Below are 18,398 nucleotides of genomic sequence, written 5' to 3' on the forward strand. Positions count from 1 at the left end.
TGCATTGGAAAACATGTCTGATCTGAATTAGTTCATGATGTTTTCTTGAAAACAAAGAAAATCCTTCCAAATTATTCCCATTTCATTTTCAATTTTACATCTGTTTTTAAAGATCTGTGATTGTAAAGAACCCTTAATTTGTTTCCCCACTTTTATTAAATTTTTTTTATTAAATTACATTTCTGTTGGAGTAATTCTGCTAGCAAACAAGCCAAACAAATCACATAACCTTTTGGCACTTATTAGTCTCAGCAGCCTGTACTACCTGGTGGTGATCGCAACAGGATGTGAAATTAACTGTCTGTAGGAGTCTGAAGGAAAAATTCCCAGCTTGTGCCCACTTGGCTGGAGTGGAGGAAACAAATCCTCTAAGTTTCAATTCTAGTCAGTAAATCTGTATGTGGCTTTCAAGTTTTCTTATAAATGCTTAATCATGTCCCCTTGAGTAACTATTTACATTCCCAGTACACTCAGCTTTGTTTAACAAGGCAGACTGAGGTGACGTAATGACTGCATCAATCCCTAAAAGCAGACACTACCTCACTAGAGAGAAGGCTGCCTAAGAGCTGAGCCTCTGAGGTGCCACCGCTGTGATTTAAGCGCTCATTGCTTTCACTTCATGACATTACAAGCTTTATTTAATAGCAGAAGTATCAGTGATAAGCAACTGGAAAGAGCTGATCTGTTTTCTGCCTTTAAAAGGCTCATTAGCTTGTTTCATTAACAACAACAAACCAGGTGAAGCAGCACTGTTTGAGTTTTACTAACAGAATGCACTTATCCCTTTGATTTGTCTCATGTCACTATAGCATGAATATTATTTGTGATTACTTTGGCAACAACAAATGTTTTATAACAAAAGCCAGACAGCAGACATTTCTGTTAAATATGTTTTTTCCGCCATGACTGAAGCAAATGATTAATCCATATTTATTATAACTATCTGGGCTGACCTAAGCTGAGTAAATGTAAGAGAAAATAAAAATCAAACCTAGTCATTTTAACAGAAAGCAAACAGATACCCAAACTTGTTTGTTGAAAGTATGAAATAAGCATCTCATGATGACCCCTCTGAAAATGAAAAGCTGGCGGTTGTAGTAAAAAGCACCACTTTAACGGAAAATCGATAAAGCACAAAGCAAAGCTGTGTGTTAGCGCTGAAGTCGTGTGGTGACTGAGAAGGAGAGGCTGCCTTGCCAAACTAAAGGGTCACCTTGATGAGAGAAGGAAAAGTGACCCTGTGTGTTTGTGTGTTTCAGAGAGCTGGTTTTATACAGTGGATAAATGGTCGTTCTAGTTTACCGGCAGTCACTTTGTCTGGGTTACAGGGGCGCTCTTGGCAGCTTATGTCATTCTGTCTGTCTACCTGCGTGACTCTACAACACCACCTAAGGTTCCCAGCTGCCATGGAGATGTGAAAGCTTCAGTCTCCATCTGTGAACTGATCAGTTTACCTGTAGGTGGGGAGGAGATGGTGGCATATCTGACCTTGTCTGTGTGACTAATTCACCTTACAACATACTGGCATAGTGGCATCTTGAACCTCTTCCCTTGGGCTTTACACAGCTTTTTGACATTATAGAGTAGGTAAACACAGGTGTTACCAATCACATTAATGCAGAACCCTAATTAATATGATTAGTAACACCTGTGTTTACCTAATATTTCATGTTAGACCTAATGGATCAACACAGCTCCTTAACTATTTATTAAAAAAGTAAAATAAGCACAAGACATTTTTGACACTTCTATAAAGAAACTGAAAACTAAACAGTGTTGAAACAATGAATTTAGCCAGGTATCAGTATGCTACAGTAGTTTGTGGCAGGTAATTTCAAATTCAGTGTTTCTATGAGCTCAGCAAACACCAGCAAACACACAAACTGTTTATGTGCAGTTTGTCTCGTAGTGTGTTGCTAGCTAAAAGGTCCAGCTGCTGTATTTCACAGTGAGAGAAAAGAAAGAGAGCTAATGTCACTTAGAGATGGAGAAAGATAAGAAAGACAAGACAACAGCAAAAGAAGAGAGGTTAGATTTAAAGGTAAGAACGGCTCAGTGGGATTTGATAAACTGGAGCATGTGACATGATGTTTTTTCATATTGTGAAACATGCTGTACACAAATGTACACAAAAAATATACAACAATTTGCAGATGGCAATAAAACTACAAAAATGAAGAAAAACAAATTCATCAAATTAAACTATGTTATTTTCTTTTACAGCTTTCAGGACCTTATTAGCTTGATTTTAAATAGTGGTATTTTAATAATTTCAAGGGCTGTGTTTGAAATGTTGACTTGGATAGAGCCACTATATTTTGTCTACCACAAGTGAGCAATGCTTATGTAGGTGCTACATGTCAAAGTAACATCGACGTGGATGGGAGGACCCAAGGTTTGCCAGAATATTGCTCAAAGCATTACGCTGCCTCCACCAGCTTGCCTTTTCCCAGTGCATCCTGGTGCCAAGTGTTCAACAGGGAAGTGAAGCATCAGGCCATCCATCTGATTTAAAAGTATTCATCACACAAGGCCGACACCTTCCACTGCTCAGTGTCCAGCTCTGATGCTCATGTGTCCATTTGTTGGTGCTTTTGGCAGTGAACAGGGTTCAACTTATTCAGCAGTTTCAGCTACAGTAGCTCGTCTGTTGGCTCGGAGTACGTGGGCCTGATTATTATTGTGATAATAATCTTTTACAAATGCACACAACTTTGCATTCACCATGAAAGATTATATAAAACTGGGTGCAACAAGAAATGTTGTTGTTCAGCCACCAAATGTTAATGATCTCTAACTTTAAAGAATGAACTGAAGAAGCCTCTTGGATTAAAGGTGAAATGTCTTCAAATAGCTTGAAGAAGTCCAGTCACCTTCTGTCATGACTGAGAACCTACACAGACTTAAAGATGGTGATTTAGTTTTGTGGGTTTTTTCCAGACTTTAATGGTGAAAGTCAACAGTATGGTATATCTTAAAGGTCGGTGTAGAGAAATGATATTTCTCAGACACACATTTAGCATGTTACACATAGAAATGCAAATTCAGGGACAAGTGGACTGTGACTATTCTTTGAGTTACCAGATGTTCCAAACTGCAGGTTGTCTGCGTTTCCTGTAACAGCATGTGCCATTATGTGTTGATGCAGCATGGCTAAATCAACCAGCAAGACTTGTCCAAGTCTGTTTGGCTCCAGCTCTGAGACGGCCACCACAATTAGGAGTCCACTGTCACTGCTTACGCTCTGTCATAAAACTTTCACGGTAATTTGTTCTCGACTTTCCAAATAATTAAAGCAACATCACTTTTGACATGCAGTGCATTGTGTACACTCCTGTGTGCCACTGCTATCTAACAGCATAAAGCAAGGCTTTCCCCTGCTGGCCTTTTATCGAGCCTTAGGACTGCTTTGCATTTCAAGGAGGTCCCACATCACTGCATTCATAAACAGACACAGCAGTGAGTAGGAAGAAAAGCAATTTCTTGGGAAAGGTTTTCCACCCCTTGACTCGATAAAGTGGCTTAACATGTGTGCATGAAAAAAAAAAAAAAAGCAACAAAGGAGTGACAACATTCGTAAGTTAGAAATGGATGTTGAAGACGTAGAGATCTATGCATCAGCTGGAGATACAGTGACTATTAAATATTAAACAATCTGGTTAAAATGGTCTCTTTTAAAGTAGAAATGAAACACTAGATGTCTGTATAAAGACATCATGGTGTCTTGCTCTCTAAAACTGACACATATTTAACGCTGCCTGTGAAGCTGCATTTAAGAAATGAATGCCTAAAGTTAGACTTACATTAGTTTAAGCACTACTAGCATCAACCAGCCAATAAACACAATAATTGGCTGGTTGGTTAAAACCTTAAGCACTGATTTCTTAAATCCAGCTTCACAGGCAGCGTTAAATATGTGTACGTTTTAGGAGAGTATGGCTCTATAGTGTAAATTAGCCTTGATATATGATATGCGTTTCATGTCCACTTTAAAATATTTTTTTCCTCTCAGTACAGAAAAGGAAAGGGAACGGTCGACCTCTGACAGGATGGTGAATAAAGCAATACAAGCATCACGAGATGGATCTCTCACTGGAGGAAGAAGAGCTCTCACAATCAAATGCAATCATTCCCAAACTCATTTAGAAACTGTCAAAAAAAAAGAAAGATTTTAAGGTAGGATAACTAAGCAAACAAGAATAACTAAAAACCAGTATTATTAGGAACGTATTACTATAGCAACTACTTTCTGTGCTTTGATATTTAACCATGATTATGGTGCACTTGTTAAGGTTAAGTGTCATAAATCGACCTACCATGTTTTCTACACGCAGTTCATAAGGCATTGGGTTGTAGACCATGAGCTGCACTTCACAAACATCCCCTTGAACCCACTGGAAATCTAGGGAAAGAGACAAAAACATTAGATTTTAGTGGTATTAAAACCCAGGTGCAATTAATGGTAAAATCCACCATAACACTATGACGCCGTTCATGATCAAAGGCAACAATCACTGTTTAAAAAAAACAAACAAACAACCAAGACTTTTCCATTCCTGCTTGATATACGTTTTCAGCTGTTCAATCAGTTTGTTGCATCTTTTTCTTTCATTACCAAACAGGAAGTTAATTAAAAAAAAACTTCCTGGATTTTTCAGCTAAGCAGTGATGACGTATACAATGCCACACAAAACGTATAACACTTTTTTGATTAGATGACAGATTACAAAAGGAACTTGTTTTCTTTTCATATGCTGTTAAAACCTGTGATTTCCCCAACAGTAACAATCTGTGCCTAAAACTAGCTTGTACGCATTTGCTTGGATCTAATGGTTCAACTAATTTCCATGACCTCTCAGTAAAAGGGGGAGAAATCCTGTAAGAGGCTGACAATCGGTCACACTAACCATGACAAATGGGCAACAGCTACGCACTGACACATTCCAATAGACAAGAAACAGGACAGAGCAGAAGAGCAGATCCTCTTGTTGAGCTTGTAACACACACCTTTAAGTGTACAAGGACCCAGAGTGACTCTAAAAAGGCTGTAAATTTGATTCCTGTGACCGTCAAAGCGGCACAGATTTCCTGTTCCTCCCTTGACCTTCTGAGTGACCAGTGATGGTCCAACCACACTTCTATATTTTCAAACATAATGATAGCGAGTTTGGTAAACTACAATTTTGCAAATATTGACAGTATAAACTTTAATTCATAGGTTTCCATTTCTAAAAGCAATTAATTCTGTTTACTTACTGGTTTGTGAGTTATCAACATCATTCTGATGGTTACTTAAGCTGCAAGTAATGTTTCAAAAGCTTTGGTAATGCTTGTACTGTGTGGCACAGCTATAAGCATCATCTGAATGGCTATTATGAAGCCATCATTATGAAAATGATGTTTACAATACTTAACATGAAGCACTAAACTCAATAACTTGAGTTTATTATATAATATTACACTACAGAATATTTCTAATTAACTAGGCAGCCCGTTCTCTTGATGATACTTTAATTGTGAGGTCAAGTTGAAAGAAAGGCAGTTGTGAAATGTAAAAATGAGGTGAGAGGTCAAATATGACATTAAATTTCAATGCAAACTATAATGTCATATTTAGAATCCCCATATAGCATTCCTCTATATACCTCAATGTTATATAAACAATAGCAGTAAGAAACAGCATGTAGCATTACTATAATTTTGACCTTTTTATTAGTCTATTGACTTTAAAGGAGACTTTAAAGGAGAGGTCAGAGGTAAATGTGACATCAAATCAAAGTCTTTTTAGAGTACCTTCTATATTCTGACAACATGCACCACACTAGGAATCATAGTTTTAAAGTTACAAGGCTTTTTGTCAGCAACCAATCAGTCAACCAATAAATCATTAAGTCCTTGGTGGAGGTAATAATGGACAATGATGTTGCAGATGGGCTAATGTCAGAGGAAATTTAGGTCATTTTTTTCAAATCAATATTATGATTAAATTTAATCTGACTTGCTAGTATATTTTGACATGAATCCATATGGCACAAATATGAATGACAAACAGGTCGCAGGACAACGGCACGGCTGGACTGGGTACCTGTCAGCACCAACATTAACTGGATATGTTTAGCATTAACCACAATAATTTGCTAAGTTATGATGATTTATGAGTGAGAGCCGTCTTCCCGTTGCTGCAATATACATAAGATACCAGCAGCTTTGACTAGACTACAGTATTTGAAAGAACCAAGAAAAGAAATCCTTATGTGTTAATGTTATCAGAGTGGACCTGTTAAAGACTCTTTTCAGAAACCGCTACAGCTGTGTAACACACAACAGTAAACACACTGTGGCCCATGTTATGAATACAGATTGTATGGCACAAAATCCACAATAATTTGAATAGATGCATGCGCTCTTTAAGGCTTGATGGATTTCTTTTTCTTTTTGGGTTTTTTTTTTTGTTTTAAATGGGTCATTGTTAGTTCACAGAAAGAAATTTATTAAGCTGTTGTGATGAGCTACCAGCAGTGATATTGAGATCAAATTATACTAGAACTTAATTAAAAAGATTCCAGAGAAAAGGGTTTTTAAAGGGCAGGGTAAAAGGTGTGCTCGCATTATGGTTTCTGAAAAAGATTTTCAAAGTACCAAACAGTTAGGAAATGATCAGAGAAATTCATCAGGCACTGAGAACCTGACAGAAAACCTTTCTCCAACTTTGAGAGTAAAGTATCCCTGATTCCTGAATAAGATATTTAAAGTACTGGGGGTGGGGGGTTAAACGCATTGAAATGCTGCTGCAGTAGTCCCATCTCCATTTTGAAATGTAACACATTCTAGTCCATTTGGAGAGCCCTTTGCTGTAAATAGACTTGCAAAAGAGGGCCTTAAAATCCTACCTCAGACCCTGGCAGGAAAAGGGATTTATGGAAGGCAAACTGCAGCCATGCACCTTGGGAAATTAAGCTAGTCAAAAGAAAGATATCTATAATATGAATGTCTGGAAAGTCCCACACAACCTCAGGTCTGGCTCACAGGCATACTCTCATAGCCAGCCAATTAAGTGTGAAATACACCTCAGAAAACAGAAGGAAAAAAAAAGTGGATTGCTTCCATCTTATTTGTGTTGCTTCAGTCTTAGCTCCTCAAGTGACCATTGATATTCAGCAGATATCTACAAAGACTTCATCTCTTTCAAAACTCTTTTTACTTCCCACCTCAGCTGCTTATAATGAAGTACAAATACTTCATATTACTGTACTGAAGTAGAGTTTTTAGGCATCTGTACCTTTCTTAAATATTTATTTTTGTCAACTTTCTACTTTTACTCCCTACATTTTTAAACACATCTGTGCTTTTTACTCATTACATTTTCAAAACAGACTTACTTGAGGGAAAGTTTTATTTCCCATCACTGAAACATCAAACCAATTTGAGACTAAGTGGAGGGGGCAATAGCCCATAAGACCATACACGCCAACCCTCCCGATTTTCCTGGGAGAATCCCAAATTTCAGTGCCCCTCCCGAAAATCTCTTGGAGGCACCATTCTCTCGAATTTCTCCTGACTTTCCTCCCAGACAACAAATATGTAAAACCATATCCCAGAATTCATATCGCGGCCTAGCCAATTCCAGTTTCCAAAAATGGCAGCAGCTATTTCATTTTAATATTACTCTTATTACTCTTTCTGGGTCGCAAAATAAACTTTTAGCATATTTTCAGGTGAGAATGTAGGTGTGTAAACTTCAAATATAGCTGAGCCGGCGAGAACAGCGAACTCCCGGCACATCGTTTTCAAACCCCCGCTGTCTTTCGCTACTCAGGTTAAACATGATAAGTCACTTAGATAACCTAAAAATGTTATTGTTTAACTTTTTACAGGTTATTAGTTCCTGAGTAAATCGCTGTGGCTGAGATTAAAGTTATTAGATTAAATAAAACTTTATTAATCCCTCTGGAGGGTTCCTCCGGGGTTTTCACACAGCTGAATAAACGTCAAACAGAAAACTGATTAAACAGAAGTGTGAGACGGTCGAGAATTTACGCCAGTGTCCGGTTATATTTTAGATAGCAAGGAGCAGACGGCAGAGTTTCACTCCACCGAGAGAGCTCGTGACGTAATTCTGGAGGCTAGACCGTCACAGTCGCTCACTTCCAGCCTACCCGGCTTTCGAGGGACCTGGCCCACTTAGACCATGAAGGCCGGGTCCTCAGGTAGATGCAGCCTCTGTATTTGGACAGCCCCGGCTGGGGGACAGCTATAACGGTGACATTTAACTTACTTTAAATAAATAATTACTGAAAAATCAAGTTGTTTTTATATGTATACACCCCCTCCCCCTTTGAATGTCTCCCTAATTCTGAGGTCTCAAGGTTGGCAAGTATGCATAAGACACAATCCTACTGATGTGTCTATCATCAGCTTATCATCCACAAAGAGATGAAAGAGAAAAAACATAATTTATGCATCATTAATACTACTATACTCAGGGCAAAACTGGGCCAGAATTAGTCTAAAAGGCTTTTTTTTTGGTGCAGATGTCCATAAATTGTGGTCGCGGTACTTTAGCATCTAAGCAGCGTTACAGAAGGAGTGAGGATAAAGGGAGTAATGTTTTTTTGTTTGTTTTGTTTTAAATTGGCAGGTAATGTCAAATACAACATCTCTTAACAGCTCAAAAAGATATTAGCAAACAAAATGTTTGTGTCCTGCATTTCCCAGGGAGAGAAGAGTGTGAGACAACTTCACCCAGAGGTGGAGGAAGATGTAGGAAAGACAAGAGAGGTTACATTTTAAAGTAAATGCTGCTCAGTGGCATTTGACAAACTGGAAATTTAAAGCTGTCACTAAGTGTCCTTGTGTTTTTTAAAATCAGATATTGGATCTGTATATGACGTGAAGTTGTGTTTCTTTAATGTTGTCCTGCAAAACAAACTGAGGTATACTAACTTTGTCTTATACAAAGGTTGCAGGAAAATACAAGCCACTTTAGCGTGGAATAAGTAGGTTTGCTTGTCATACTGTGGGGAATTTACAGTAAAGGACTTTGTGTTCATGGTCATAGTTGGGTTATGTCAAGTGTAACAGAAATTATACTTCAGTTTATTCACACAATTAATTCAAAGCAACAGCATCACCGACAAAGCCTGTCCACAAAGAAAATCTGCTGGAGCTCACAGCAGAAAATATCCGGTCCTTAAGTCTGACGTCATTAACTATGTCTGAGCCCAAACTACGCTGCAGGTCCATAAGTCAAACGATCACTGCAGCATTACTGGGAGTTGAAAAACTGTCTAAATTCTTTCATCTTTAATAAAATGATCCGCGTTGCTGCTTTACCAGGTGTAACAATTAAGTTTAAAATCCAGGCATCCATGAAAACAGAATTTATTCAATTTAACAGAGTTACAAGTTAGCAAGAAGTTAGCTCGCTAGATTCCACCTAAACATGATGTACCATGTTCTGACTGAGAGACTACTGAAAAATTAAAACGCACAGCTCTGCTATCACTTCCAACATAAATGAAGACAGGAAAGTAAACAGCAGTGACTTTTGTAGGGTTACTGAAGTTGGGCTAGCTGGTGTATAATGATGTGCAACGTGATCGCTAGCGACACAGCTATGTTAGCATAACATAAACACAGTGAAGCTGGAGGATGAACGCTAACTTTTTTCTACTCTGTAAAAGTTAACGTGACGGTTCCCGATGGTTGGGGACAAATGCAATCGCATGGCAGGATACTGTAAATGGACCAAACTTCAGTCAGGAGAACAACTGAGAAAATCCATCCACAATACGAGGTTAGTCATTAATATACTGCTGCATGGGCTGGGCTGTAGTGACATCATAAGGTTTTAAAAACTGAGTTTTAAAATGATTAGCGGTAATAAAAACAGAGAGGCCAGCAGTGATCACTGACTGTTTTTAGGGGCTTGTTCAGACTAAACAGAAGATGCAAACCATAAAAACAAGTTAAAAATAACAACAGCCTTATTAAACGCAGAGTAGTTTGGGCCCGGAAGCAGGGTTTAATCACGTCATCACTTAAAGACCGGATTGTGATTCTTTTCCCCACACAATGCCACTACAACCGATTTTAGGGTTGCCCCACCTGTTGGCCCATCTCACTTTAACCCTCGACTTTGCTCATGATTCTATTTAGGTGTTAACGCAAAATAAAAAAAATAAAAATAAAAAAAATAACACTATGTATTCCCATGTTTTCTCACTTATTATATTAATATAGCAACAAGATTCAGTTAGCTTTGAAAGAAAAAAAAGGTAGAAATGTCCTTCAAAGAGCTGCATTTCAGAGCCTGTACATTTTCACTTTTACTTGAGTAAACAAAAGTCAAACATTCCAGTGTTTGCATTTGCATCTTTAATGGTAAAATTATTTTGTTAAACTATCTCTCATGTCCTGTTAGAATATTTTTTTAATAAACATTTTAGAGATAAGATGTTAGGGGCTGTTACTGCACCCCACTGTGAAATACTGTATTTAACAATCAGCAGCATTCATCTTTTATACTAAATTATATATGGTCAGTAGATCTGGACATTGAAGCAAAATTCATGCAAATGAAATTAGAACCAAAGACTGGACCAAAGCTTAGTTTCTGGGCCTGTTTAAAAGTGTTAATAGTCACTATTTTCCCCAGATGAGAAACATTTCTAAAGCAGTTTTTTTGACACTGTAAATGAGAGAATTTAATCGAATTTAATCCTTTTGCTATGTGCCATTGTCCTTGAAAAGGATCTGTGGTTTTATATGACAACTTGTGTTTTCAGCTTGTAAGATGAACCTCCTATTATCAAACGTCAAAAATCCACAGACAGGTTGATGTCTTGTTTTGCCAAGTTTGTAATTTGAAGGAACAATTTCTAAAAAATGCCTGCAACTGCCAGCAGCCCTCAGCCTCCTAGTACAAACACCTGTAGTGTCAATTTCAAAATCCAACATCACCTTCTTCTAAAGCTGACCTCTGACCTTTAAATCTCCGTGGCCTTGACCTAAACTCGTCTGACATTTTAACTACATACACTTACGGTATCAATTTGAAAATCCTGCATCGTGGCGTTCTCAAGTCACAAAACACACAACATCCTGAAAGTCCTTCGAGAAGCGTGGAGAACTCAAAGAAACTACAGGGAGTGCAGAATTATTAGGCAAGTTGTATTTTTGAGGAATAATTTTATTATTGAACAACAACCATGTTCTCAATGAACCCAAAAAACTCATTAATATCAAAGCTGAATGTTTTTGGAAGTAGTTTTCAGTTTGTTTTTAGTTTTAGCTATTTTAGGGGGATATCTGTGTGTGCAGGTGACTATTACTGTGCATAATTATTAGGCAACTTAACAAAAAACAAATATATACCCATTTCAATTATTTATTTTCACCAGTGAAACCAATATAACATCTCCACATTCACAAATATACATTTCTGACATTCAAAAACAAAACAAAAACAAATCAGCGACCAATATAGCCACCTTTCTTTGCAAGGACACTCAAAAGCCTGCCATCCATGGATTCTGTCAGTGTTTTGATCTGTTCACCATCAACATTGCGTGCAGCAGCAACCACAGCCTCCCAGACACTGTTCAGAGAGGTGTACTGTTTTCCCTCCTTGTAAATCTCACATTTGATGATGGACCACAGGTTCTCAATGGGGTTCAGATCAGGTGAACAAGGAGGCCATGTCATTAGTTTTTCTTCTTTTATACCCTTTCTTGCCAGCCACGCTGTGGAGTACTTGGACGCGTGTGATGGAGCATTGTCCTGCATGAAAATCATGTTTTTCTTGAAGGATGCAGACTTCTTCCTGTACCACTGCTTGAAGAAGGTGTCTTCCAGAAACTGGCAGTAGGACTTGACTCCATCCTCAACCCGAAAAGGCCCCACAAGCTCATCTTTGATGATACCAGCCCAAACCAGTACTCCACCTCCACCTTGCTGGCGTCTGAGTGGGACTGGAGCTCTCTGCCCTTTACCAATCCAGCCACGGGCCCATCCATCTGGCCCATCAAGACTCACTCTCATTTCATCAGTCCATAAAACCTTAGAAAAATCAGTCTTGAGATATTTCTTGGCCCAGTCTTGACGTTTCAGCTTGTGTGTCTTGTTCAGTGGTGGTCGTCTTTCAGCCTTTCTTACCTTGGCCATGTCTCTGAGTATTGCACACCTTGTGCTTTTGGGCACTCCAGTGATATTGCAGCTCTGAAATATGGCCAAACTGGTGGCAAGTGGCATCTTGGCAGCTGCACGCTTGACTTTTCTCAGTTCATGGGCAGTTATTTTGCGCCTTGGTTTTTCCACACGCTTCTTGCGACCCTGTTGACTATTTTGAATGAAACGCTTGATTGTTCGATGATCACGCTTCAGAAGCTTTGCAATTTTAAGACTGCTGCATCCCTCTGCAAGATATCTCACTATTTTTGACTTTTCTGAGCCTGTCAAGTCCTTCTTTTGACCCATTTTGCCAAAGGAAAGGAAGTTGCCTAATAATTATGCACACCTGATATAGGGTGTTGATGTCATTAGACCACACCCTTTCTCATTACAGAGATGCACATCACCTAATATGCTTAATTGGTAGTAGGCTTTCGAGCCTATACAGCTTGGAGTAAGACAACATGCATGAAGAGGATGATGTGGACAAAATACTCATTTGCCTAATAATTCTGCACTCCCTGTACATCTGCAAAGTTTTCTTAATTAAGTTATGTTTCTTTTAAAGAATAGAGGTGGTCATACCAAATACTCACTGCCAAGCTTACTACAATCGAAGAAATTCTGTTTTTGTCTCATGTACTGTATTTGTATTTATATATGCAGCTTTTAATTAACTCCCTGCAAAAGAAATTATGGTGGTTATAATCAAGTATAGGATCCAGGCATCTATAGAAAACAGATGTCAAAAAGTTAAATAGTTGAAATCCAAAGATGTGCATGTTTTTTCTTTCAGCAGGGGGGAAAGTAAAGAAAAAGACACAGGTCTGCAATGACTTTGGATGCAAACAGAAATGAAATAGATAACTGCTGAGTTTGGAGACTGATGTAAAGTTAGCCAACACAGCACTGCAGCATGTTGAAAGATCTCAGTCTCAGCTTAAACAATACAGACTGTCATCCAGAGACAGGATCACAATTATCATTTGCATTGTCACATATTAAAAAGCCAATATTTTTTCTAATTTATTATGTCAGTAACCTGTTGTCCCACAACTTACTGCCTTTTACACTGACTGCACTGGTTTAGAATGGTTAACTTTGTCCAACAGCTCTCTTTTCTCATGCCATAAGGAGCTGTAAAATTAATCTTTCTAATTGTTTTGAAAATGCTTTGAACAATAAGTAATCCTCTAATACGCCTACTCTCTCCCCTAAATTAGCTTTTGTTTGCTAATTTCGACAGCAGCACTTGAAGTTCCACAGTGTGAAATTCCTGTTTTCCCCCTTTGGTAACATTTTTGTAAATGAAACTTCAAACAATCCAAACAACAGGAAGCTTCATGTGGCAAAGTTAGGAGGCAGATGATCAAATCTTACAGTGCAGGTGGCATTCAGGACTGAAACGAGCCATTTGTGACTAGACTGACCAGGTGTCCCACTTTATATGGGGACTATAGGACAAGATTTCTGTTCCTCGGGCACCTTTTTAATAGCTCTGATTTCTAAACATCAACACTACAGACATTTTCAGTTTCTGCAATGTCTGATAATTTATCCAATGGCTGCAAAGAAAGCAAGGAGGGCTGACTTCTAACTCCATTAAACTTCATAAATCCTGTTGTTCACGGATCCCCGGATGTTAAACTTTATTACAACATCTGAAAGAGCAGACTCACTGATCACACTGATCATTTTATTGCAGATGAAAGAATTAAGGCCATTTTTAACTCAGTGATGCCACACAGTTTTGATTTTGGGAACAGAAGAAGATTTTGGATCAGGAACTGACTAAGACTTAAAAGCTAGATTATTTGTCCAATAATTCCATTCAAATGTTCCAAAAGGCACCACAAACGGCGACAGCAGCTTATGTCAGCATAACTGCCAATCAAAACAGCCGTGCCCCTCACTTTGAGGGTTACCAGTCCCCACCATTTCACAGCTTTTGTACCAGACTGGAAACATCTATGGGAGTCTATGTGGATTGACTCGCTTTTGAAACCAGGTTTGGACACTTCAACTATGACCCAACATGGTGGCATCTTCACTAAAATCATAATTGGACTTACCTATTTTCTTACAACGCTCCTCTCCTCTGTTGTGCATGATAATTGGTGAGTAGATGAAAGGGCTAGCATTGGATATATTCTGTCCCAGCAGGCCTTTCACTTTATGGGGCCGCAGACTGACGGGCAGATTAAGGAGCTTCACAGATCTATTGACGAAGAAACAGTGGCATGGGTTACCGTATTTTTCCACAAGTATTCAAGGTTTAAAGTTCCTTAATGATCATTTGACATGGCAGCAATATAATAATAATAATAATAATAATAATAATAATAATAATAATAATGGATTGCATTTATATAGCGCTTTTCAAGACCCTCAACGCGCTTTAAAATTCCACTATTCATTCACTCTCACATTCACACACTGGTGGAGCGAAGCTACAGTTGTAGCCACAGCTGCCCTGGGGCAGACTGACAGAAACGAGGCCCCTCTGGCCATCACCAGTAGGCGGTAGGTGAAGTGTCTTACCCAAGGACACAACGACCAAGACAGACAGAGCTGGGGATTGAACCGGCAACCTTCTGGTTACAAGATGAGCTTCCCAACCTCCTGAAACACAGTCGCCCCAATATCTAGGCAACCTTTTAAAGAAAGTTATTAACAACTGCTTATGTAATATATGGTATTTCAAAGTGTTTGTGATGAACATTCATATTTATTAGAGCCCACTGTTAGAGAGAATTATGGTACTATTCTTTGTTAAAAGTTACAAGTTCAGCAAAACAAAAAAAGTACAGGAACTTGAAGAAAGTGTGTACTCCACTCCTTACATTATACACAAACAATTGCAGGAATCAAATATCTGAATCTTAAGTTATTTATAAAAACAATTAAAAAAAATAAAATAAGGAAATGGACTGTGCAGTGGTGGTGCAGAAACTAAAACCAATGAAATCTTCAATCTGATACCTACAGGAGCTCACCGTCTGCTTTGAATTAGTGGAGAAAAAATTGAAGTGACAACAGTTAAGTATTTAGACATTCACCAAAGTTTCCTTCACTTCAATAACTGTCAGGTACACCATATGAAGTATGCTTGTTAACGAATCAGTCAGTGCTTGAATAACTTTTTTTAAAGAAAGCTTAGAGGTTATGATGTGGATAAAAGCATTATGTTACTATTTTATAGGACAATTCAAAATTTGATTAAATGACTGGAAAGACAATTGGTCTGCGCCATTCGTCTCCCCTCGAAGCACATATTTGAAGAGTATGTGGTAAATCATCAATTATTAGTTAAACTTTTCAATGACAAAAGGTGAAATTGTGAATGTGTGTGAATTTAATGTTATGCTATTTTATGTGCGATGTCCCACTCATTTGTCCAAGACAAATTTCTCTCAAGGGAGACAAAGGCTAATCTAATCTAATTTTATTGCATGCAGTGTGGCAATAATTAACATTAATTTAAAACATTGTAACTCATCTCTCAAGCGTCTGACCATCAAACCATAAAGTGAAGGGATCACTTGATCAAAGTATAACAAAAAGTCAGTTTAACTTCAGGGACAGCATAAACCAGCGTGGATCCATTTCACTTAATTTGTTGTGACAACATGTGCACTGGAGAGGCAACATCTTACTTTTTTTTTTTCTTCTTCTGTAAAGAAAGAAATCAAGCCACACTGGAGTAACATTAACTAGACTGCCACCTTACCGAACAATAGGGAGCTTTGTGAAGGGCACTGGAGGTAGCTTCAAGCCATCGGGAAGGGTGATAATCTCCATTCCACCAGGACACTTGGAGGTGTAGTTCTCCAGACTCTGGGTGACTTCTTTCTTTTCTATAAATGTAAGAGCGCATCACAGTGAAAAAAAATCCATGCCCCTAAAGCAATCTAAACATAACTCTGTCAAGGACAAGAAAGTAACAATCACAAACATGATGTTAGCAATGTAGAGGACTCATCTTTGTGTCCTACATAAATTAAATGACATCATTACTGACTTCTGAGAAATTCCCTCTCAGCACTAACAGCCCCAGTCTTAAAGAAAAATTATAGTTTATAAATTGTACCATCAACACCTGCTCACCCAGCCACAGGATGTACTTCTTACAAGTGTGTCAACTAAGGGAGGAAAACATTTACTTGGAAATATTTTATACACATCTGTGTGCCTTTAGGAGGATTAGGAGTATGTAAGAGGAGATTCTTTGACAGGCTTTTTGTAATGACAGATGGTCATGTTCGTAGACTCTGCTAGCCAGCAAGCAAGACAGACACCTTCTTGAAGTACCCAGGTAGTGTAGGGACAAACTTTGAACTACCGCTGTGCCAACAAGCAAAGTTTGCAATGACAGCAGGATTGTTGTAAGTGGTGTGCATCATTCTGGTTAAACAAACCAAATGAAAACAAAAAGAGCCACTTAATGGAAAGACCAGTTATAATCAGAGTGAAAAAAGGAAGAAGAAAGAGGGAGAGTGGAGCAGACAATAATTATATATAATAATACATTAATGAATAATGTTACCGCATCTAGCAACAAATTGTCTTTTGCTTACATCAATAATTAACATCAGTGAACTTAACAACCAGAAGAGACTAGTATCAGCTCTGAGTGTTTATCCTTTTACTAGCAACTAACTTGGTGTTAAATATGTCATTAAATAGAATTTAACCTAAGTATCACAACAATGCTGATTGTTTGAAATGTGACGTTCACAAATTTATTGCAGACTATATTACAGAGCTTATTAAAGCTGTATAAATTTTAAAAAATTTAAAGATAACATAGATATAAAAAGATTTTATACAAGCTGTAGACTGAATAGAAATGCTAACAGGGCTTTGGAGTTGACGGCACGCCGCAATGTATTTTGGGAGCGCGACGCCATTTTCCGGGTCCACAAATCAAAACAAACACACTGTGTTGGAACGACGACTACAAGAAAGATGCTTAAAAGCAGCTCAAAAGAGAATGGACTGTATAGAGACCGATTGCGTCCAGAGGCGAAGCGGCGGTACTTGCAGAAATAGCGTGCACTGGAAATGTGGACCCGTTTGATTTTCCCCCGAACATTCAGATTAGTGCAGCATAAATTCATTCATGAGGGGAAATTACAGTGAGAACATGTGGAGGCTGTTAGAGGGATAACATAGTCAGTTCAGTGCATTAATGTGACATTGTCCTGAAGGATTTAGTTATTCTCTATGGTTAAAGAAATTGCAATAATTTATTCATATTTATTATAAATAATTCTAATTATACATCTTGCTTCCATGTTTGTATCCTGTGTCACTAAAAATACATTTTATTTTAGTTTTATACATTGATTAATGACCTGCAGAATCTCCTTATCATATTAAGTGATTCATAATTGTCACTTTATGCTTTCTCCATTTTGAAAGGGATTACATCCTTGCATTACATACTTTAGGTTCATTTACTGCAGGCGGGTTTCTGAGAGAGAACAGGCAGATTTAGAATATAACATGCAGCGTTCTATAGATGGATGCATAAAAAAATGAAAAATTACATATATGTGCTAACTTTCTAAACACTTTGTTACATTTATGATAAAGTAGATTAAACACATTTCTGTCGGCCTTGGCTCATTAGTTCTTGTCTTTAAATTAACTTTGTGTGTGTTTCAGGCACTGCACTCTTAAAGACTGAATGAACCAGCATTGCAGCCATGGGTCACTGAGCATCACAGGATAGGTTGAAGCCGCCCACTGCACCTGTATGGCCGGAGTCGCGGAGACCTGCACTCGCTGCAATGTCGCTGCTCTTCTGTTTAATGTAGAAGGAACAGTGCGGATCTGTGGCACAAGGACTGTTACAGAGGAACCTGCATACTGGGTTTTGCTGGGTAATATGACCAAGATGCAGCCAGAGGTTGGCCATAAGATAGACTTCTCCTCTTCAGCTGTCCAAAAGAAGGCTCTTGATCAAAACATAAACAGACCATCCGTACTGAAAGGTAAAAGGAGCCATCCTCAAAAAAGAAAAATCCCACCTGCTACTGTGGAGGAGTTGTCACTGCTATTGGATACTTTACTGGAACACAGTAAGGCTGTGGGTTGTGGGAATGACCCATAATGTTTTATCTAGGGGTCTAGATTTATGCCTGAAGTGCACTGCCATGTAAATAATTTGCATTTAATGAATATGTACTGACAGAGTACCACTGTTCAAAAGTTGAATAAAG

At 38.3% G+C, this 18,398-nt stretch overlaps 1 protein-coding gene across 2 annotated transcripts in view; it reads right to left on the reverse strand.

Moving 5' to 3' along the window:
• trappc9 (trafficking protein particle complex subunit 9) overlaps window positions 1-18,398 on the reverse strand; it is a 224,892-nt gene that overhangs the window by 175,485 nt on the left and 31,009 nt on the right. For both annotated transcript variants that reach the window (XM_025902130.1, XM_025902129.1), the window contains 3 exons: window positions 15,902-16,028; window positions 14,244-14,389; window positions 4,317-4,402 (listed from right to left, as the gene is read on the reverse strand). In XM_025902130.1, coding sequence (XP_025757915.1) covers window positions 4,317-4,402; window positions 14,244-14,389; window positions 15,902-16,028 — 359 coding nt within the window. The remainder of the gene's footprint in view (window positions 1-4,316; window positions 4,403-14,243; window positions 14,390-15,901; window positions 16,029-18,398) is intronic.

Source organism: Oreochromis niloticus, linkage group LG22, assembly GCF_001858045.2.
Source record: "Oreochromis niloticus isolate F11D_XX linkage group LG22, O_niloticus_UMD_NMBU, whole genome shotgun sequence".
Classification (NCBI taxonomy): Eukaryota; Metazoa; Chordata; class Actinopteri; order Cichliformes; family Cichlidae; genus Oreochromis; species Oreochromis niloticus.